The 22,754-nt window shown below is 42.1% G+C and overlaps 3 protein-coding genes across 3 annotated transcripts in view; 1 reads left to right on the plus strand and 2 right to left on the minus strand.

Moving 5' to 3' along the window:
• LOC118409111 (A disintegrin and metalloproteinase with thrombospondin motifs 17-like) overlaps window positions 1-4,687 on the plus strand; it is a 36,181-nt gene extending 31,494 nt beyond the window's left edge. Inside the window, exons 21-27 of the mRNA XM_035809977.1 lie at window positions 196-337; window positions 675-863; window positions 1,326-1,505; window positions 1,923-2,111; window positions 2,444-2,623; window positions 3,832-4,045; window positions 4,520-4,687. Of these exons, the coding sequence (XP_035665870.1) occupies window positions 196-337; window positions 675-863; window positions 1,326-1,505; window positions 1,923-2,111; window positions 2,444-2,623; window positions 3,832-4,045; window positions 4,520-4,687 (1,262 nt within the window). The remainder of the gene's footprint in view (window positions 1-195; window positions 338-674; window positions 864-1,325; window positions 1,506-1,922; window positions 2,112-2,443; window positions 2,624-3,831; window positions 4,046-4,519) is intronic.
• Window positions 4,688-7,050: 2,363 nt separating this feature from the next.
• LOC118410648 lies at window positions 7,051-10,735 on the minus strand. The gene is made up of 5 exons (XM_035812440.1): window positions 10,630-10,735; window positions 9,106-9,246; window positions 8,374-8,636; window positions 8,042-8,123; window positions 7,051-7,920 (listed from the first exon to the last, which is right to left on the minus strand). Exons 1-5 carry the CDS (start codon window positions 10,688-10,690, stop codon window positions 7,532-7,534), a joined length of 936 nt encoding a protein of 311 aa, XP_035668333.1. The 5' UTR covers window positions 10,691-10,735; the 3' UTR covers window positions 7,051-7,531.
• Window positions 10,736-11,949: 1,214 nt separating this feature from the next.
• Window positions 11,950-22,570, minus strand: LOC118409900. Its single transcript, XM_035811273.1, has 5 exons — window positions 22,460-22,570; window positions 13,826-13,963; window positions 12,909-13,180; window positions 12,685-12,766; window positions 11,950-12,509 (listed from the first exon to the last, which is right to left on the minus strand). Exons 1-5 carry the CDS (start codon window positions 22,518-22,520, stop codon window positions 12,079-12,081), a joined length of 984 nt encoding a protein of 327 aa, XP_035667166.1. The 5' UTR covers window positions 22,521-22,570; the 3' UTR covers window positions 11,950-12,078.
• Between the last annotated feature and the right edge of the window lie 184 nt (window positions 22,571-22,754).

Genomic DNA, 22,754 nt, shown 5'->3' on the forward strand with positions numbered 1-22,754 from the left:
TGTTGCGTGGGAATGGGTATGGCTGAAATATGCTGTATTTGCACCCAAGCAAATGTCGGCCTTTCTAGTTATTCTTCTGTTTACGTTTCGGTGACCGAATCGTCTAAAGACGAATAAAAATACCTTGTGAAACGACGAAGACTTTGTTCGAGTGAGGCTGCATGTTTGGTTTCACGTATCATTTGCTTTTTTCAGGCATTCGTCGCGGACGCAACCGTTGCATGCAGCTGCTGATAAAGAATCGCAGCCTCACATATGTGGAGAACGAGCCATGTCGGGACTTACCGAGACCGCATCAGAAGGAGGAAAGATGTAACAAGGCCCCGTGTGAAACAAAGTAAGCAGAACTAGAATATACTTGACTTTGTTGGATATATTACACATTACTACAAATGCTGAACAATATTCTATGACTATTAACCCCGTTCCAGTTGGAACACTGCCGGCTTAATGTGCATCCGTTTCCACTCGATGGCTAACAAAGCAAACGACAAACAAAGAACATAAATACCCTTTCCATCTCAGGTGGCGTATGGCCGGTTGGCTGCCGTGCTCCGTAACATGTAGGGAGGGCACCCATCGCCGTGAGGTGGCCAGTACCTAAAAGCTGTCTTACAGACAATCACAAACACAAACAAGGAAACAAACAAACAATCATACTCTGTCCGTCCCAGGTGGCGCATGGCGGGTTGGTTGCCGTGCTCTGTGACCTGTGGTGAGGGCACCCATCGCCGTGTAGTGGCCTGTACACAGCAGCTGTCCAACGGCACACTCCGGGCCACACATCCAGACAACTGCGAGGGGTCCCGACCTCCAGCCGAGAAACCATGCAGGCTGAACTCATGTCCACTGGTTGAGTCCAGGTAACGTTTTTTAGCCTTGCTTGTCGAATCTTCCAGGTGCTTTGATTTGTCCTTGAGGAGTTGGGTTGGTTCAAAGTTAATTTTAGGCTAGTGTATAGGTTCGTCGGGAGTAGGTGGTGTGCTCCGCCAAGAAAAAAAGTCATACCTGTTCCCAAGAAGATGCTAAGATATCAACCGATACCTGTATACGTCACAACAATTAACCGTCGAGCTCGAGTGTTTCCTGAACACTGAAATGACAGAAATGAAACAACATCTCTTCCCTCTAAATTAGAAACATTATAGTTGAGGCAAGCTCGACTCACTAAGTTGCTAAGAGGAAGGGTTAGCTCAGACCCACTGGTGAAATAAAATCGAAATTTCAGTTGAAAATATATCATTATGCATTGTACACATCGTACACAATGATGAATTTAGTTCATTATCTGTGTATTATGAAGAATCGATTTCTGTACTTTTCAGGTGGAAGGAGAGCTCGTGGGGCCAGTGTACCGTGACATGTGGCGGAGGGATACAGTCCCGGCTGGTTCGGTGCGTCGGCAGGGCCAGTGACGGGTCGGAGCGGTACGTGGGCGAGGCGCAGTGTCAGGAAAAGAAACCCGCGGAGACCAGGGATTGCAGCAACCGGTCCTGTGAAGACTTGTAAGAAACATTGGCCTTATTTATAAGTCGTTCATATAAATACATGCACTATCTTTTACAATTTGCTTATCATGTTGCTTAAGATTTAGTTTAAATTTTGAAGCCTTGAAGGTTAAGGTGTCTTATAGTGACAAATTTGAACCCTTGATTTTTCATACCATTTCTTGCATTTCTTACTTTTGTGGAAGTTTCACGCATTCAGCCATTATCGAGCTCTTGTGTGTTCTACTCACAAAATTTAAAAAAAAGCGTAAAATCATTAGAATTCTAGGTCATTCAGCCGCCGCTCTGATAGGAGATCATTCGTCTAACGCCATCTTGACAAAACCCGCTCCCTTTTTGGTGACGTTGGTTGTGTTTTGGTATTAGAATTAACCATAGCATAACTGACGTTAACTCCCCACTGCTACCACCTAGTTACGAGTGGCGGACGGACGCGTGGTCGCTCTGCTCGGCGTCCTGCGGTCCCGGCGTGCAGCTCCGTAACGCCTCCTGTGTCCAGCTGCTGGAGAACGACACCGACACAACCACCGTCCCCGGGCGGCTCTGCTTCGCGCCTAAACCCGACGTCATCAGGAACTGTACCTACGGAAGCTGTCCTATCAAGTAAGTGTACCTTACTAATACGATAGTGATCTATCGCTGCTTGCAACCACGTGGCAATATCTTATTTTCTGTTGTCAAGGGATAGACAACCACTTTATAATACCTTGTATTTCTCTAGAATCCACCACATTTCGATGTCTTCTCAAGGAAAGTTGTTACATGTTTGTTGTGCGTCCTTCGTTATTCAAGGTAACCAATGACGTTTTGTCTGGTAAATATACCTGTGTCTTATGAAGCCCATACTGACCTATATACCAATGTAGTGCTTTTGAAGCAGGTATGAATAACTCATAACCTCATCATTTAAATGCCAACTTTTCCTTCATCTCCAGGAAGTGGGAGGTCAGCGCCTGGGCCGGATGTTCGGTGTCGTGCGGGCAGGGGATGCAGTCCCGTGACGTCACGTGCATGACGTCATACACCAACGGCACGGTGCTGACCGGTGACGACCTGTGTGACATACCCAAACCGGCGCCCGTCCGCTCGTGTGGGTTCGAACCCTGTCCCATCAGGTAGACGAGACAACATATCATCCTCCTGAGCCTTTGGGCTGCACTCTCGTAGCCCATACTTCCGTGACTTTCTACGAACTTCACTGCCACTTCACCTTCGTACTCTGAGTACTTCAGGACTCTGAGTACTTCAATCCATCTCATCCATTTTCGATGCTTTCTCAAGAACTGAACTTGGAATGCTGCTGTCTTTCAACATCTCTCAGTACAGTCTACACATCCCTTGGTTACTTTCGTAGCCACCTTCCTGTCACTTTCAACGAACTTCGCTCTACCACTTAACCTTCGTGCTCTGAGTGTTTCAATCCATCTCATCCATTTTCGATGCTTTCTGAAGAACTGAACTTGGAATGCTGCTGTCTTTCGACATTTCTCAGTGCAGTCTATATATATCATCTCTATCCAGTCCGTCTCGACTGTTTTTGTCAGTCTATCAACTACTTGAATGGCTGCTATCCGTTAGTACTGCTCACCACAGTCCTTGCGTTCGTCGACATCTTCACTGTTCAACCTTTCAACTCATAATAATCTATCATAAATGTCATATGCTCTAATAATGAGTATATTCTACAAATAAGTTACGTGTGGTCCCCACTTGCTATCTACGTACGAAAATATTTGCAGAATGTAGAAAAATATAGAGGTATTTCAGGATATTGAATGTGTGATGATAGCTGTAAAGATTTAGTATTTCCCAATGCTTTTTTAAAATCATTTTTTTATGATATTGATTTATTCATATTTGGAATATGCTTTATGTGCAAATGGGATGGTTTTAATTCTTATATGTATAGGAACACAAATCAGAATGGTGCTATTTCTATTCATAGGTCATTAAAACATTCGTGCAATCGAACCACAAAAGCAGCATTTGTATTTAGAGTTCTTTTCCACACTAATAATAAGTATATAAACCCATGTCATTCGGTAGGAATGACTTTTCACATCCTTTGATGCTTGATATGATTTTTTGTTCTCATTTCATCTCAGCATTTCATCTATGATTTTTAATTACTGAAATGAATTATATTTTTGGTTAGTATCATTTTTATCAGTCGTACGATTCTGCAAAGTATTTGGTAGCTTGTCTTTTGCTAAAGGTGCCGGCCCTGTACACTACGATCCTGTTTTGGTTACCCCATTGATATCTTTCCGTAACACTTTTACAAATAAAAACGTTTTATGAAGGCGGCCATATTGTCCCTCAGTGAATCCTGGGAAGCCACGCCGTGGCACGCATGCTCCGTGACGTGCGGGCAGGGTATCCGGTCCAGGCGGGTCCGGTGTAAGGTGACGTACCCCAACGGAACCATGGTGTACGCGCCTGACGTCAGGTGTAACGACACGGACAAGCTCAGGACTCTCAAGCCCTGCTTCGGCATGGAGTGTGCCGCCAAACCCATCGAGATCGTCTGGTCAAAGGTGTTTATTTTCAAGATATACATTATGGTGTGGTCGCATAAACCAGCGGAGAATAGTCAGTGTACATTGCATCTTTCAATAATACATGTAGTTGTAAAAGTCCAATAAAGTTAACGGACAGTATAAAAGCTAGCTGTGTAGTACAGTCCTATCCTATACGTGTGATAGCACTTCAGCACCAAGGAGAGACATATCGCAAGAAATGGTTCTGACCTCATTTTTCACCTATTGTCGAGTCGGTTAATTAGTAAAAGGTAGTGTGAAATCATTACATATTTGTTCGTATTCATATCGACGCTAGATCAAATCACCTCGTGCGGTACTAAGATGTTGCAGTATAATATGTGTTAGTACCATGGCAGCAGCTTTTAGTAGCGTACTCAGAAATTAGGCTGTTGTGTTAGGCTGTTTTGTTACCGTTGACGTACCGTACTTCCTCGTTTTGACGTAGTGTTTTGTTGTTGTGACGTGTAGTGTTCGACTAAGTGTGGTCCCGGGGAGAGGACAAGGCGGGTCAAGTGTCACCAGGATGACGCCCTCTGCAAGGTGAAGTACCGGGCCGTCCGCAGGGTGGCGTGCTATGGAAGCAGATGCAACGGTGTATGGAAGACCGGCCCGTGGTCCAAGGTAACTCCTCCATAGAGTATGATAACTCAATGGTGTTTAGGTATATCAAATCGTCCAAAACAGTGAGCAGTGTTAGACAATGTGATTTGTATACAATGTTTAATACTAGTTTCATCCGTTGTGCAGTTTATGTTGTCAACATTTTCCTTCAGGCCTCCTCTCGCCTCATCAGACGGCGATCATTTCTGTAAACATTGATTTAGTAATGAGAACATCCTACAAAATAAAAGGACACAAAGCGGTAAAAGATTTCTTTTTATCTCTGTTAGCGATCTTTCAAATTTATGCTCAAGCGCAGTCGTAGGTAAGTCACCACCCTAGTGGAATCATTTCAACTATCAGAGGAACCTGATAAGGGATTTGTTTGTGATAAATTCTGATCTAAGTGTGGCAAAATCTTTGTTGTAGTGCTCGGTGACGTGTGGGTACGGTCTACAGCACCGCAGTATCCGGTGCAAGACGGACAGGTCCGACAAGACGTGGTATCACAACTGCAACAAGCACGACAGACCTGACTCCACCCGCAGTTGCTCCGCCGGAAGTTGCGTCAACGCGTTCGACCTCTACGTGTACCCCCTGCAGCCCCCGAACGGTATTTCGTCCTAACTTCCTGTTGTCTTAGCTGATTAAGATAACCTATGTTGTCCTGTTTTTTGTGTGTGACATAATTAGATACTTTTTCCTTACCAGAAACGCATTTTTTGTTGATAAACTGAAGCAAAAATGTATATTTTTGCCATTTTCGCCACGCTATCGCTGATTTTAGCCCAGTAGAGCCATTGTAGCAAAAAAATGGCTTAGAAACGTTACATCCAAAGATTGCTGAAGGCTAACAGACGGGATATTCTCATGATAATTTTGGACTGAACCTGAACATTGTAGAACTCTCCGAAAAATGACCTGACCCAATCATTCAGCATGAATAACGAAAAAAGAATCCATGAGGAAATATTATACATATAAATGATCGCAAAACAGGAGAGCCTCCCTGGTTGGCAGCTGTGAATGAACGACTCACACTTACTTGTCTCCATTTTGTCTGTCCAGTGAAAGAACCCCGCCGGTGCAACAGAGACCAGGCCAACCCCAGAATCTGTCGGGTGGTGAAGACCAGGGGAAGACTGTGTCGCCACACTCACTGGGCCAAGAACTGTTGCAGGACCTGCGGCTACTACGAAATCGTCTAGCCGCACAAAGAACACCAAATACGGTCTACCAAAAGCGTTGAAGAAACATAAGGCACATAACTGGTGATCAGGTGATGGTCGTAAATGCATAATTATGCTGTATCAATGGCATTGTCTGAAACCTATAGGCATCCCCCAAAGGCTTGCAATACCTCTTTCCACTTGGCGGTGGTCGCTGGGCGCTGCTGAGCGACAGAAATGTATTTGTGTGACAATTGATATCATACTTTGAATATGATACATGATGCAAAAGTATGATATAAAAGTCAAAACACTCACATAGGGTAGAGAAGTTTTTTCCGCCATCCTTTTAATTCGTTCAGCGATTTTCCAAATCGTTGGACTCTTAGCCTGACTAAAACCGCGCCCGCGAGGGGTTATTAACCCCAGCCAGCGAGAGATTGTGTAAACACAGGCTTGTTGGTCGCTCATCTCAGCGGCCTTTTAGCAGTTGCAATCTCTATAGGAAGGGGTAAGGGTACACTGCACCAAGTTGAAACAGTCTTACTATCAAATCCAACGTGTTTCCTTCGCCGCCTTTGGTAGACCTTGATTGCTGTACAATTCTTTTCTCTCCAGCAAAATTGCTGGAATGAATTTTTGTAGATGTCCGAACCAATGACTAAGGGCTGATTTTGTAGATTTGAGTGTTGTAGAAACGGAAACCTTGCTGCTAACATTCACACAGAAAGGTGCTAGTACATCTCGATGATGTTATCATATTCATACATACAAATACCTCTACGTTGAATGCTGTTGAACAAGAATAGTATTACGTTAAAACAAACTTTGGTAACATAATTTGGGACTTCTTCACTCTAGCTGTAGCTCAGGAAATACATGTAGTATCATAGCAGTCAAGCATAAATTTTCGATTTTGCGACGAGCTAGTTAAACAAATATGTTACGACCTCTTCATACCTCTTATCATACTGGTGCTATCTATATTCTATATTCAAGTGAGGTTATATTATACAGATGTGATATTGTGTGTTGGTGCTTTTCCGTGGAGTTTTGTATCATTGTACATGTACTTTGACTACATTTGAGTCATACATCACGAATGTAAACAACTATACATTATAATTTTATAAGTACGCTCGTTAATTTGATTCAAATTCGGTAACAGGCTTTTTGTCATCTATTCACTTGTGTATCGTCCATTTTATGTGTGAAAAGTCGAAAAGAAGTTTTACTATGCTACAAATGTTTTCAAGACTTGAAAAGCCCGTCCGGCATCGTATGTTGAGTCAACTTCTTACTTATAGGCACATATTTTCTTGTCATACCACTGCACTTGCTGTGCTCATTATAATATAGAGAGTAGGAAATAACGAAATTGCGTTATCAATATCTTTGACAGTCCACATCTTTTGATTTTGGGTGGATTGAGAGCATATGACTTTATTTAGTAATGTTGTAGCATTAATTGAATTGTTCTTCATCTTAGTTTCCATGTTTTTGTCCGATTCTACTCGCCGCGTTGTTAAACGTCCATGTCCTCTGAATTCTATAACCTCAACTTCCACTTGATATTTTAAGCTCATTTGTTAAAAGAAAAAAAAGTGTTCATTTTATTTGAATGTTTCAATAGGTTAGGGCAACAAAATTACAAACTGATTAGGGGCCATTTTAACAGATTTAGATTAATTTTAGTTGGAAATCAATTCATTTAAGGGACTTGGTCGTGAACTTCGGGAGTTTTGCCTGGAGACACTACCGCCTTCTTGGGATATTTCTTCCAGAGAACGAACGCGCCGATTGCCATGGCCACGACCAGGATACCACCCGTTGTTCCAAGGGCGATAGGGATGGTGTTGGCGTCTCCGCGTTGGGCGGATTCCGTTGGTGCCTCTTCCGATTTAGACGTCGTTGAGGGAGTCTTGGAAGGGTCAGATGGTTTAGACGTTTCTTTTGTGTAACCGGTCGTTTTAAATGCGGAATTATGTGAGCTGTCGGTTATCGCCGGTAAAGTGGTCTCGTCTTGGCCACCTGTCATAAGAACTGTGCTCACACTGTCGGTGTAAGATTCAGTTGTTGGCATGGCCTCGGTCGTAGTTACTGAAGAAAAAAGAGTTGGGAATGGGTTTTTATAGATGCCATAGATATCGGATGTCTAAAAAAATAACGCTCGAAAGAAATGTTTCCAAGAGTGATGGCCACAACATTTTTTTTTACTCACAATTTTCAACAGCAGTAAGGGTCAAGTTGTCAATGCCAAAGTTTGGCAAGTCGGGAGGATTCGAAGTTCCTTCAATCACGACCTGAGGTGGTAGAAAGTACTAGTAGATCAAGGTTCGCATGTTGATGTAGTGCACAAAGGTATCATGAATTCTAACGACATTGGTCAAATAGAACTTATTTACAATAAGTGCAATGACGTTAGATACTCAACACAATGTTTTTAGCACCACCTATATATCGAGTTTATAATCCAATCAAGATAAAAACATTTGCAGACGGGATGTTGTTTTTTTGACAATGAAAAAAAACTTCGTATCTGAATTCACTCACTTTGTAAGGCCCTGGCTGCACCACGCCAATTAGTACATGTTGCCATGGGGATAGGAGGTCAGAGGTTGACCAAAGCAGTCGCTCTGTACTAGTCTCGTTCAACGTGAAGACATTGAGGTATGTAGAGTTGGGCGGCCTGACTGTTCCGACGGCGAAGCTCATCACTACAGGGTGGGTCGTGTTGATGGCCGGGCTGGTCAGTCGGGCTCTGTCCGTGCCTACAGGCAGACTCTCCAGGTGGAAGCACATGTACCTACCGGGGGCTGAAACAATCAAGCGTTGAGAAAGTTCAGAATGTTGTTTGATTTGTTTAACAGCAGCAGATTTCATTGACTCATCATCATTCATAGGAAACAACTGCACTGTACGAAAAGTATGCATATGATACACAAGAGATAAAGAAAATAGTTGTGGGCATTATTTGTATACATTTGTACGTCTACATTTCTATTTTTCTTTTCCACAAACAGCCCAGCCTGGCACCGGTTTGGAAATCTAACATTAGCCTATTATAAATTTTTAGTTAGTACGTTAGAGACTTGACTCTCCCCAAGTCATGCCTAAACAAACCATCAATCAATTTTATGATGGAGGCTGAATAGCTAATGTTAAAGTGCAGCGATTAAGACGCCAGTAAAAGTATTTTTCTCACTTGCATTTGGTTAACAGTGTCTGTGAGCAAAATATGCTCACAACTACAACTAACAAACTTTTATAATATTTTATACATACCGGTAACACCCTGAAGTGCATCGTTTGGCCACCCGTGATCGCACACACCCGGACCCATGTGGTTGACTGGGCCTTCTATGGCCCAGCCGCAGACATCAGCGTCAAAAGAACATCCGTACTGGTCACCGAGATTCAGGTCAACTGTCAGAGAACACAAGGAAGGAATCATGACATCGAATTATGAGCTCCACAATAAGCGGACGGTTGCAGAAAAGTTTAACGTGTATGAAGTGTTCCTGCCTTGATTTTTAGGTTTGGTAAAAATTCACACCGGCCTCCGATCTGTCAACTTTCAGGAACGAAAAGTGCAATGGAAAAGTAAGCAACAAGACACTCAAGAAATTAGTCATAAGCATAATTTGTATATGTTTTTGCTTGATAAACACCTTTTTTCCGTTTCTGCAAACATTTCAGGCAGGCCTTGATTCGCGGACAAATGGCCGTAGCATAGCATGCCGTTCCGCCAAACAGTACCTCTTTCACGTCGTATTTTGCGTCCTACTATTAAGTTAGGACTCCACAAAGTATATAGAATCCTTTTAATTATTTCCACGTCGTATTTATTTGGCGTCCTATTATTAAGCTGGGATTTCACAAAGTGTAAAACGCTTTTTGCCTGAAGGCAAAACACCTTTTTTCCGTTTCTGCAAACATTTCAGGCAGGCCTTATTTCGCGGACAAATGGCCGTAGCATAGCATGCCAAAGTCTGGATTAGTCACTTACCTCAACCATACATATCTACTTCAAATTCAGCAAACATTTGGTAGATTTAAACTTCACATCGAGAGTTTTATAGTGTTGTTTTCAACGCTATAAAATTTTAACACATACTAGTTGGTACGTGGCACTAGTTGGGCTACCAAATCAACGATGACTGTGGGATGCCCCATTTCAGTCATTTTACGCTTGCTGCCGTTTCATAAAAAATTGATTATACATAAATACTATTATATAATTTCGCAGTTGAAACAACATTGAAAAATGATGGTTAAAATCGACAAAGAATAAAAAAAAAATCTTTTAAAATGTCATCGAATTTAGAGTAAACCTAGACGCAAGGAGGCTTTGATTCAAGTAAAACGTTTTAACTGCCAACAAGGACTCATAGCATTGACTCATCTTCTTGCGCAACTTGAAAGGGTGTCATAGGAAATCTACCAAAACCTGCTTAGTATACAGACAGATAGAGTCAATTAATCAATAATCTCCAAGCAGATCCTACGATGGCATAAGATAGTCGTTTAGTTTGATATAGCCAGCTGCTGCCGCACCGCGTGCATGCGAAGCTGGTGTGTTACGCCGAAGGGTGGTTATACCGAATATATAGATACAGATACAGATAGATACAGAAAGTACAAAACTGGCCAAGACGTGTAGTCAACCAAGAGATGTACATTTGCCAAACACACTCCTAGGCCGGCTTCACTCCTGTGGCAGCTTTTGATACTATCTTATGCTACCATAGGATCTGCTTGGAAATCAATATTGACCGCCATGCGTCAAGAAATTCAGATCATACTCACTTGAAGCAGTTGAGACGGCAAACCACGAGAACAGGAGAAGAAATGACGGCGAAAGCTTCATGACGGAGACGGATTCAGCTACGCTTCCTTTTTGTATCTTGATGTGACAAAATGATCTCATGCCGACCTTGTACGTATGGCATATATATAACATTAGAAACCCTAAACCTAATACGCCACAAAGTACACACTCTAGTTAGAAAAGGTTGCTCAGCAATTTTCATTACAGCGATAAAGTTAATGACCTCTGGGTACTTAAAGTGTTTGTTAAGGAGACGATAAATCGTCAATGAATGGAGTAAGTCTGGTGACTGGGTTATAAACGGTGCACACCCCAGTTTGTTTTGGGTCTCAATTCGAGGCTGCGCACCCTCAAGTCGAGAGGCCGTCTCTTCAAGAAAATAAATCTAAAGCAGAAAAGCCGTATATTGGAAAGAAGGGTATCACTCCAGCTTTAAGAACAGCCGGGTTTCAGTTTCTTCACCCTCTCTACTTTTCGTAATATTTGGGGGAGAAAAGTTTTTTCACGTAAAAAGTATGCAAAAAAAGGAAATTTTAACGTGGAAATAAACCCATCACCTACAGTTTAGTCATGAAAATGACTGAGATTGTCTGAAAGAGAATACACCTAGGATTAATCAAGCAAAAAATAAGAAAAATCGTAACACTGGGATTTTTACCATAACCCGACGCGCGAGGCATAGCAACACGGCTCACAGAACGCATATGGACGGTGAATCTGGGTCAACGGGCGAAGCACTTCCAACGGCGTAGAAATACAAGGAAGTGAACCTCGGGCCCAAAACCAATTTGCACCAAAAACACATCACTTCTTACGCTTTTTAGCCATGCCAGTATTAAATGCCATTTCGCAACAGATTATGAGAAATTTGAACTCAAACACGGACCCTCGAGACCCTTTCGTCACATTTTTGTCGCGCACTATCTCAAAGGTGTGTGCACCGTAAAGCTGTATGTGTACTCTAGTTATGAGGATAGTGTAATTGGAAGGCGTGTATATGCTCATGCGTTGCAACCAATTAAGGTCAGTCCATACATCTTACCGGCAGATAGTGGTCTTGTCTTTAGACTTTTCTTTCTTAACTACATAATCTATCTATGTATCCATGAATGTAATGACGTTGGCATTGGAATCTTGTATTACAGCCATTTGCTACGTATATACTTTATGATCCAAACTTATCGCAACCATCACCACACTTGTTCAAATCTTTGTCTATTGACGAGAAGCTCAGATCATACTGCAGGCCGATTTCCAATGAGGTCACAAATGAGGCATTAAGGGGCAAAACATCACAATTGGTTTATTGTTTTATGACATTAAACTCCTTTAGCTGTCACATGTAAAAAGCACATTCATGTACTCATTCATTCTGGAACATATGGATTATACTACATCGAGGCCAATTTGGTCTAAAAGTCGGAGATTTAGATATTTAACGGATTATCCTGGGTATACGTCTCAGGAGAAACTACTGGTTTTCTGGCGTACTTCTTCCAGATAGTGAACGCCCCGATTGCAACGACCAGAAACCCACCCGTTGTGCCGACGGCGATGGGAACGGTTTGGGAGCTAGTCACACCGCCTTCTCCACGCTGAGCGGATTTTGTTGGTTCCTTTTCTAAGTTGGACGTCGTCGAAATAGTCTTGGATGGGGTTACACGTTTGGTGGTCTCGTCTTTGAGCGTCGATGGGGGAAAGTAGCTCGTCGCTTTTGGTGTAGAATAAACAGGGATGACGCTTGTTGTGCCCTCCTGATGAGTAGTTGAAGGAGGGGTACCTGTTGTCTTCGTTGTTGGAACTTTCGTCATGCGTGTAGTTTCACTCTTACCACTCGTCGTAAGAACAGTGCTCGTATCTGTAATGTTAGTGATAGGTACGGTGTTCTCATCATGAGCTATAAGATAAAGACATAGACAAAATATGAGCGCCGAAACAGACGTCAGATATTTACGTGTTGTCTGTCGATGTATCGGGGAGAGGTTTGAAATCGAAGATACCTCAGGAAGAACATATGTCCGTATGTAACTCACCAAAATCAGTCGCAGTGATCGTGAAGTTGTCAATACCAAAATTTGGGAGGAATGGTGGATTTGGAATCCCTTCGATCACAATCTGAAATGAAAGGCAAAATTCATAAACACTGAATGCAAACAATGAGGAAAGTTTTGTAAAAAATACATTTCACGGCACATATTTCCACACACCTAGTGAGTGGTATCCACACAGATCTACGTTTACTTATACACCTACTCACTTTGTAAGGTCCAGGCTTCACCACTCCCACTTGTACGCGTTGCCATGGAGACAGGAGGTCAGAGGTCGACCAAAGCAGAGATTCCGTTCCGTTCATCATCACCAAAAGTACGTTGAGGTATGTCCCTGTTGGCGGCCTGACAGTGCCGACAGCAAAACTTATCATTACAGAGCGAGTTGTGTTGATGGTTGGGCTGGTCAGTCTGGCTCTGTTCAAACCTGGATACATACCGGGCAGATGCTCCAGGAAGAAACACATGTACGCACCGACAGCTGGAAGAAACAATACAATTGCAAGTTTAGCTAAGTTTTACATGGCATGTAGGAAACTTTAGGGCACATAAAGTAGACTATTGGAAATGTGTAATATCGTACTTGTAATCCATGCATTCGTCCTCTGTCATTGTCTTGATACACCAACCCGAGGTGAAACCAGTGGACGGCGTACCAGATCACACAACAAACTGACCACTATCAATGCCAGAACGGAGCGGTATAAGAACAGTACCATTCCGCACATCGTCCGACTACTGATCTCATGAACTGTGTTACCTTTGCTTTAACTGTCGATTTTACCGGTCAACCCAATGTATATATTGTAATACGTTTGATAACTGTGAACGATTTTAAATGGACGTCCTTGTTATTAAAGTATCATGTGAGTACAAGAGCAATCCAGGGCCGACTTTTTGAGTCCTGCTATTCTGTACACTTTTAATGGACCAAATAAACCATTATTATTATTACATAATTGTTCATAAATACATGTTCAAACTAAACAGGCTAGGCATCCACGTATGGTATATGGTTCCCAAAATTCGGTATACGTTGCCAAAAAGGTTGGGAAAACTAGGTACATTTAATAGCTGCTTAAACATTACTTGTGTCACTGCGATGCCAACAACTGAACAAACAAACCTGTCACGCCACCTACTCCATCATCTGGCCATCCATGATCACAATACCCCGGTCCGTTGTGTACAGGGCCTTCTATCCCGCAGCCACAGACGCCGGCGTCAAACGTGCATCTGTACTGGTCAGTGGTGTCCAGGTCGACTACAACAGGGAAAAATCAACTATATCAGAACACTATTTCATTAGGCCCCCATTCCACTTGACGGCGCTCTCACCGCGCTCTCACGGCGATGGCAAACTTGCCCCATCGCCGTGAGAGCGCCGCGATGGCAAAAAAAGCTGCTCTAGTGGAATCTCTCCTGCGACGTCAGCGCGCTCTCAGCGCGACGGAAAACTCAAAGGACAGCAATTTTTATGGGCTGCCAAGAACTTTAAAGATTACTCAACGAATTTCAGAGATAAAGAACGAGATTTCTTACCTTTTGTGTATTTTATTGTATTTCAAGTCATACTTTTACGTCTTACGTAATTTTAAATTACAAAATCAAGGCTGTAAACAAATCCAATTTTGCTCACTGTAGAGTCGTTCAGCTTGACTTGCTGTTTTTTTTAAATTAAATTTGCCATGTAACTTGTTCAAAATGAATATCATTATCATGCCAGGTTATTATCGTAAATTATAGAATAGTGAAACGATTTGATCTATTGAAAATAAGTCTTCTATAATCTCAATCTACAGGTTAAGAACATGAAAACTAAAGTGTTATTCTGTTAACATTTAAAAATAAGCATAATAAACCTTTGTGTTCTATTCTATCTCAATTTAATTCATTGTACATTTTCTCCGAGTTCTTTCTCGTCAATTTGTGTTATATCTAATCCTGTGACTCGAAACGCTGAATAAAGCACCGTATGTGTAGTTGTCCAATTTGTTTAACCCATGATTTTATTAGGAAGTGATTCATGACACAAAAGTATGATTTGACAACAAAATTCATCAAAATATACTTCTTCAAGAATAAAGACTGCATGAACTATAGTTGAGAGCGCAGCGAGAGCGCGGTAAGATCGCCGTCCTAGTGGAATGGGGCCTATTATATACCATTGTTTAGCCCTATTGGCGCTCACCGCGCTCTCTTGGCGCTCTCATGTCGCTCTCACGGCGCTCTCACGGCGATCATTGTTGCATCGCCATCCTCGGCGCTCTCACGGCGATGGTATGGCAGGGCTCCATACCATCGCCGTGGTGACGGCGCTCTCGCCGCGATGGCACTCCCGTCGCGATCTCACGGCGCTCTCACCGCGCTCTCACCGCGCTCCCATGGCGACCTTGGCGATCCCACCGCGCTCTCACCGCGATGGTCAACTTTGCCATCGCTGTGAGAGCGCCGCGAGAGCGCCGTCCCAGTGGAATGGGGGTATAACATAACGCTATTCACTATTGACAGAACTAACAGAATACAACTGCCAGGCAGTTTCCTACTTTTTTTTTTCTTGTTCATGCTTTTTGATAATCATTACAGTCCTTATCTCTTGGCCATTACAGTCCTTATCTCTTTGCAATATTTATCAAACCCATATTGTCGAGACATTGTGAGACCAGTCGCAGTTCTTCGGAAATATGACTTAATTATTTCGTAGGTGTTCTTGTTGACTCCGCCACAGCTAATTGTCTGCCAGCCAGAGGTAGTCTATTATGCTCATAAGCCACCCCTTCTACTTGATGGCTATCAATAAGTGACAATAGGTCATTAGTCAACAGCCAGAAATGTCATCATTGCAAGTATCTGATTCCTTACATTTGAGGAAACAATGTTTGTTCTCATCGTAAGAATCAAGTGTCGTTAACTACTCTATTTTCCCCCGAGCGCTAAGATTACCGACTGCAATATTGAACAGATTTACAGTACATTATTAATCTGCCACCTAATAATGAATTTATTTACCTGAAGTGTCAGATTTACTCGCCATAAGTATTCCGACTTAATTTCAGCAAACCTTTGATCGAGATTTAAGTTTCGTCGTCGAGATTTTTATGAGGCTGTTTTGAACGCCATAAAATGTTCCTCCCCCTTCGACCGCAGAGAGACCAAAGATTGATAAATGAATTCCATTGATAAAGAACGGCTTTAAATTTTGTGTATTTTTAGATCATCCTTTATTCACATTGCATAATGCTCCAATTATAGAATCAATGGTAGCACAAATGCAATTTAGGTCGCTGTACGGTCGCTCAGCAATCGTCGTATGGCGGAAAGGTGGTCCAAGCAGAGCACAGGGGGACTATTCAGAATGACGAAGCACTCCACTTTTGGGCGCATAAGTTTAAGGCTTTTCGCTGCGTACCACGATCACACTAGCCAGTAGTCGATCCATTAGTCTCTACGAGACTCCAAAGTCGCTGGAAGAATCGTAGAAATGGAACAAACAGTGGAGCAACCGGCCAGATAAGTACAGCCGGCTAGGAAACAGCGCGCTACCTAGCCGACTGTACACCTCTGGCCGGCTTGCTCCTCTATTTGTTCCATGTGTACGGTTTTCCCAGCAACCTATGAAGTCTGGTAGAGACTAACTATCCATAGCAGTATACAGGCACACATTGACTTCGTGTTTTTCATCTTAATTTGAGATATTCAGCCTATAGTAGGTTAGGTTCAAGATCGACAATGACAATGTTATAAGAACTCATCCAACGTCAGATCGAATTGGCGTCTTTCTTAGATTTATAGGAATACATGTTTGTCGTAAGATCGGGGCTTGAATTTAACTACAGGAAATGTAAATTGAATGATTCAAGAAACGTTTAAACGATGCTGGCAACTACTAAGTAACTTTGAATTTGGTATGGAAGAAGAAATACATACATGTACACAGACATGCTACACGATAATAGTATAGAAGACAGGCTTACTTGTAGTGGAGGTGACGGCAATCCATGAGAACATGAACAGGAACGATGATACATGCCTCATGGCGGAAATCTGCACGGTACCGCGGAATGCAGAAATGCAGCCTACTAGCTACAGACGTATTGGTCGCATGTATGGAAAAGCCCCGGTGTGCTCATACTTATAAAGACAAAGTAAACTCCTATTGTCAACATGTTGCTAGGCAATCTCTAGTACCACCATAAAGTTAATGACAAATCGGCACTCCATGTGATTGTTACCGGCAGGTGCAGGGATCGTTCTAAAACGAGGCTATTTTACCTCCATAAAACGGAGTTTGTTTTTGCGTGTGTGTGTGCGTGTGTGGTGTTTCCGGATATCTGTGCTTAGTATAACTTTAGAACCTCTGGATGGATTGTAATGATATTATGTGTTAAAGTAAGGGTTGGTAAGGGAGGTGTTGGTAAGACGAAGGTCAAGGTCGATTTTGGCCCCCTGGCATGTCACCGTTCTACTGCAGCTTAACATTTGGAGTTTGGTATCTTTTGTCCTAGGCATGCTATGGTCATATGAGAACAATCATAATGATTGTATTGAACTGAACTGATTTTGGGTTGAACTGTATGTGCTACAAATGTAGCGATGAAGTTAGATGTCAGTTAGCTTGCCTTGTAACTGCTAAATGTACAACTAAGGTCAATAAAATACTGGGTTGGGGTGTTAACACAACTTTATTGTGATGAATTGTCATTCCACTGCTGTAGTGTTGATCTGTTTAAGAATCAATGGATGTTCTGTGATTTCGGTACAATACAATAATAAACAAGGACAATGTTAGTACAAGTTATATCGAGAACGGGTTTACGAGGGTATCAAGGTATTCACCATACTTTGAGTAGGATTGGAATCAATTGTTCAGAACTTAACATATCGTCACTATCTTCTCAAATTTTCTTTAGATGTTCGTATATTGCTGGTTTTAAGTCTTGATAGACATTCTCTGAATCTTGGTGTGCTGGAAGGCTATCCATGGGGATGTCGTACAAGGGGTTTGAGGGAGACTGGCGGGGGCCACCTGTACCGTTTACATCCTCGTATACCTCCGAAGCTTCTGAAAGAAAACGAAATGACAGTCACAATTATTCATCTCAATTCTATGCTAACGAAATGGAATAGAATTGAAGCTTTAACCTTGAAAGTGGACAACGGGTCATGTAATGCATTCTTCTTCTCCACCGTACCTAGGCTTGTCATTCATGAGTTTGCGAAGCTCTGCTGTGCCATGTGGTGATGTTATTGAGTTGGGAATCATCTTTAAGTTTTTGTCAAACATTATGTAGAATTATTCATCAGTTTACACAATGAAAACCAACAGGCTTAGCTTCAACACAAACCGCATTGTTGGACTCATCACATGCAAATTGTGATTTATTAATTCTGACTCACCCTTATAAAAGAAAGACATTCAATATATATTACATCATAGCTTCGCCTTATACTAATGGTAGATTTAATCAGGGCACAGAAATCAACACTGGTCGTAAAAGTAGATACATTTAAAGATTATGATAATTAGCGGAATAGATATCATTTTAACATGTCAAATATTCCTATTTTATTGACGAAGTAATGTATGTCCGAAGATCACCGATTAAAAAATGAAAAACAAAATGTTAAACAAAACATTTTAGGGCCCATTTGGACACCATTTCTGTGGGTTAAGAAACTTTGATTGCTGCATCAACTCGCCTTTTCCATTCCGAAGACGATGTACCAGAAGCGTTGCTAGAACTCCGACCACGGCACCTACAGCAGCGGTGGCTATAGCGATGCCTGCACTGACTGCGGGGTCGACGCCTGACCCAACAACAGGGTTTTTATCGGGAGAAATCGTGGCCATGTGCAGACATTCCGTTCCCACCGGTGGACAAGTAGCAGCGCATGTACACCCTGTTTCACTCTCACCTCTTGTTGTAAGAACTGTGTTCGTATCACCAATGTTAGTCATAGGTATGGTGGTCTCTTCATGAGCACTGGTTGCAGAAACGACGGTCATATCTTCGCTAATGGTGGAAGGGATGGTAGTAGGTATGATGGTCTTTTCTTGAGTTCTTGTTGTGGGAAACGTGGCGTCGTATTGGCTCCGTGTCGTAGGAACTGTACTTACAATCTCATGTGTTTGTATGGTCTCGGTCGTGGTAGCTACAAAATAAAGACATACACTATAGATGAGCGCGGAAACAGATGTCAGATATTTACGAGTTGTCTGTCGTATCGAGGTACATGTATATAGGAGAGATATGAAATTAAAGATACATTAAGAAGAACGTAAACAGTTCTGTTACTCACAAGAATTAGTCACTGTGATCGTTAAGTGGTCAATACCAAAATTTGGGAAGAATGGCGGATTTGGAATCCCTTCGAACACGATCTGAAATGAAAGTCAACCAAGTTTATGAACATTTGCATACCATATTTTGTAAAAGAGACATTTGACAGCACATATTTTCACACATCTAGTGAGTGGCTTCCACACATATATACGTATACTTGTATACATTCACTCACTTTGTAAGGTCCAGGCTGTGCCACTCGTACTTCAACTCGTTGCCATGGAGAGATAAGGTCAGAGGTCGACCAAAGCAGAGATTCTGTTCCGTTCATCGTCACCAAAAACACGTTAAGATATGTCCCAGTTGGCGGCCGGACAGTGCCGACAACAAAGCTTATCATTGCTGAGCGACTTGTGTTGATGGTTGGGCTGGTCAGACGGGCTCTGTTCAAACCTGGATACATACCGGGCAGATGCTCCAGGTAGAAACACATGTACATACCGAAAGCTGAAAAAACAGTACAGTTACAAATTTAACTAAATGTTTTCCTGTCGTAAATTTGAAAATATGTTAACTTATAACTTAGAAATCGATAAATCATGCATTCTACATCTAAATACAGTACATATTTGTCTATACACGTGATTGTTAAAAAAACGCATACATAATCTAAATCTGAGAAATTCACCTATCATGGTACGTGGTTTCAAATATGAAAATGTGTTGTCCGAAAATTTGGGACTGCTAGCGAGTATCTATTAAAACATTACTTGTGTAACTGTGATGGCAAATCTCAAAGGAAACTATTCAACCGACCAGTCACGCCATATACTGCATCATCTGGCCATCCATGATCACACCGCCCCGGTCCGTTGAACACCGGACCTTCTGTCGTACTGCCACAGTAGCCGGCGTCAAACGTGCATCTGTACTGGTCAGTGGTGTCCAGGTTAAGCCCCGGTCACAAAGCGCGTACGATTCCTTGCGATGGACTATTCCGCATATCGTACGATGAGCGCAGTACATCGCAAGAAAATCGTAAGCATCGCAAGCCATCGCAACGCATCGGATGGTGTTCAAAATTTTTCCAGCGTCGCACGATTTTTCACTTGTGTCTCTTCTGTATAGCCGTCTGACCGCTTTTGTGCTTCTTTAACCAACAAAATGTGGACATAGCTGTTTAATACCTTCCTATAATATCTTTAACTGTAAAAATAAATTTAAAAAGACCATGACAACAAGAGTATTACAAGCAAAAGTTCAAATCAAGCGTGAGTACTGGTATGGTTATCTCGGTCTGCTTGCCGGCTCTACGTGTCAGGCTCTTTCGAAGATCGTCATGATCATGATATGCTATCAACAAAAAGATGCCATCATACAAAAATCAAATGATAAGAATTATATCATATATATTTCCGACTCATAGAGCCTGCCTTTATGTTCGAGTTGTCCCCATGGTTATTACGATTATGGTAAACTGACCCAAGACCGACGAGAGCTGAGATTTGATCTAATTATAAACTCACGTGCATGAGGCGATCAAACAATTGTCTGCATCACCTGTGCGGGGCGCGCTGTTCTCTGGTTGCGACTGTGGCAGTTGCGACTGATATATTTCCCCTTTTCGTCAATATCGACAATATCAGGGAAAACTGAAACCATCACAACATGCTAAAAAATCATAAATCTATAACCTCATCAGTAGACAAAAATTGCCGTAATGAACTCTGCTATGGGGGCAAATAAAATCTTACGACGATAGCGAAATTTTGAACATGTTCAAAATCCATTTCAGCTCTATTTTTCGCCATACCACGCTCCCCGATTTACTATGATCCACTGCGATTGACGCAGGCACGCTCTTATGACCTCATCGTACGATCCACTACGCGCTTTGTGACCACGGCTTTATATACTTAAACCATTGCTTCCGATTTTCTTCCGACTTACGTCGCACTGCGATTATCCTGCGCATCGGAAGGAATCGCAAGGAATCGTACGCGCTTTGTGACCGGGGCTTTAACTACAACAGCCGGCACACGGGGAAAATTCATTATATCAGAACATAACATAACGCTATTTGCTATGAACGGAACTCACAAGACAATTACGAGATTAAAGATATTACTGTAAATCTTTTAACAACAGAAATTTCATCATTTGAAATACAGTGGAAGTCAGTTAAATGCACAACGGATTACCACACACTTCTGTTAATTGCGTGGAATCCTAAAATCCCGAACCGATGAGGTCCAGCTGGATAAGTTCGCATTGTTGCAGAAAATAGGTTTTTGTACGAAATACACTGAAAAAGTAAAAAGGCCTAGGGGTGTGCAATTAAACAGCTTCTACTATATTTGATGCCTAACATTTGAGACAACAATGTTTGTTCCCATCGTTGGAATTAAGTGTCGTAAAGAAGACTTTTTCTCACCCCAAGCGCTAGGATTACCGACTAAAATATTGAATAGATTTACGGTACATTATTAATCTGCCACCTGATAATGGATTTATTTACCGTAAGTGTCAGATTTACTCACCATAAGCATTCCGACTTAATTTCAGCAAACCTTTGATCGAGATTTAAGTTTCGTCGTCGAGATTTTTATGAGACTGTTTTGAACGCCATAAAACGTTCCTCCCCTTCCGATAGAGTCTTCGCGGAGAGACCAAAGATTGATCAATGAATTTCATAGATAAAGAACGGCTTTAAAAAAGTACTTTGTGTATTTTTAGATCATACTTGTTCACATTGCATAATGTAAATTATAGAATTAATGGCAGAAGAAATGCAATTAAGGTCACTGTACGGTCGCTCTGCAATCGTCATGTGGCAGAAAGGTGGTCCAAGCAGAGCACGGGGAACAATTCAGAATGACGAAGCACTCAACTTTTGGGCGCATAAGTTAGGCTTTTCCCTGCGTACCACGATCACACTAGCCAGTACTATCTATAAGTCTAACAGTAGATATGGAACAAACAGAGGGGCAACCGGCCTGAGAAGTACAGCCGGCTAGGGAACAGCGTTGTTTCCTAGCCGGCTGTACTTCTCTGGCCGGCTTACTCCTCTTTCTGTTCCATTTTTACGGTTTTTCCAGCAACATATAGAGTCTGGTAGAGACTATCCATACCAGTTTACAGACTCACATAGACTTTGTTTATCATCTTAAAGCGAGATTTGTAGCCCGTAGTAGGTTCAAGATCAAGGCAAATATTTCATCTTAAGTTGCCATTAATCACGACATTGTTATAAGAAGTCATCCAACTTCATATCGAATTGGCGTCTTTCTTAGATTTATAGAAATACAACTTAAGTTCAAACACGCCAGGGACTTGAATTCAACGACAGGAAATGTAAATTGAATGATTCAAGAAGTGTATAAACGATGCTGGCAACTACTAAGTAACTTTGAATTCGGTATGGAAGAAGAAAGACAAACACAGCCATGCTATAACATTAAAGATGACAAGCTTACCTGTAGTGGACGTGACGGCAATCCACGAGAACATGAAAAGGAACAATGGTATATGGCTCATGACGGAAACCTGCACAGTACCGTGGAATGTTGGAAACCGCTGCCTACTAGCTACAGACGTATTGGTCGTATGTATGGAAAAGCCCCGGTGTGCTCATACTTATAAAGACAAAGTAAACACCCACTGTCAACATGTTGCTAGGCAATCTCTAGTACCGCCATAAAGTTAATGACGAATCGGCACTCCATGTGATTGTTACCGGCAGGTGCAGGGATTCTAAAACTAGGCTGTTTT

Source organism: Branchiostoma floridae, chromosome 2, assembly GCF_000003815.2.
Source record: "Branchiostoma floridae strain S238N-H82 chromosome 2, Bfl_VNyyK, whole genome shotgun sequence".
Taxonomy (NCBI): domain Eukaryota; kingdom Metazoa; phylum Chordata; class Leptocardii; order Amphioxiformes; family Branchiostomatidae; genus Branchiostoma; species Branchiostoma floridae.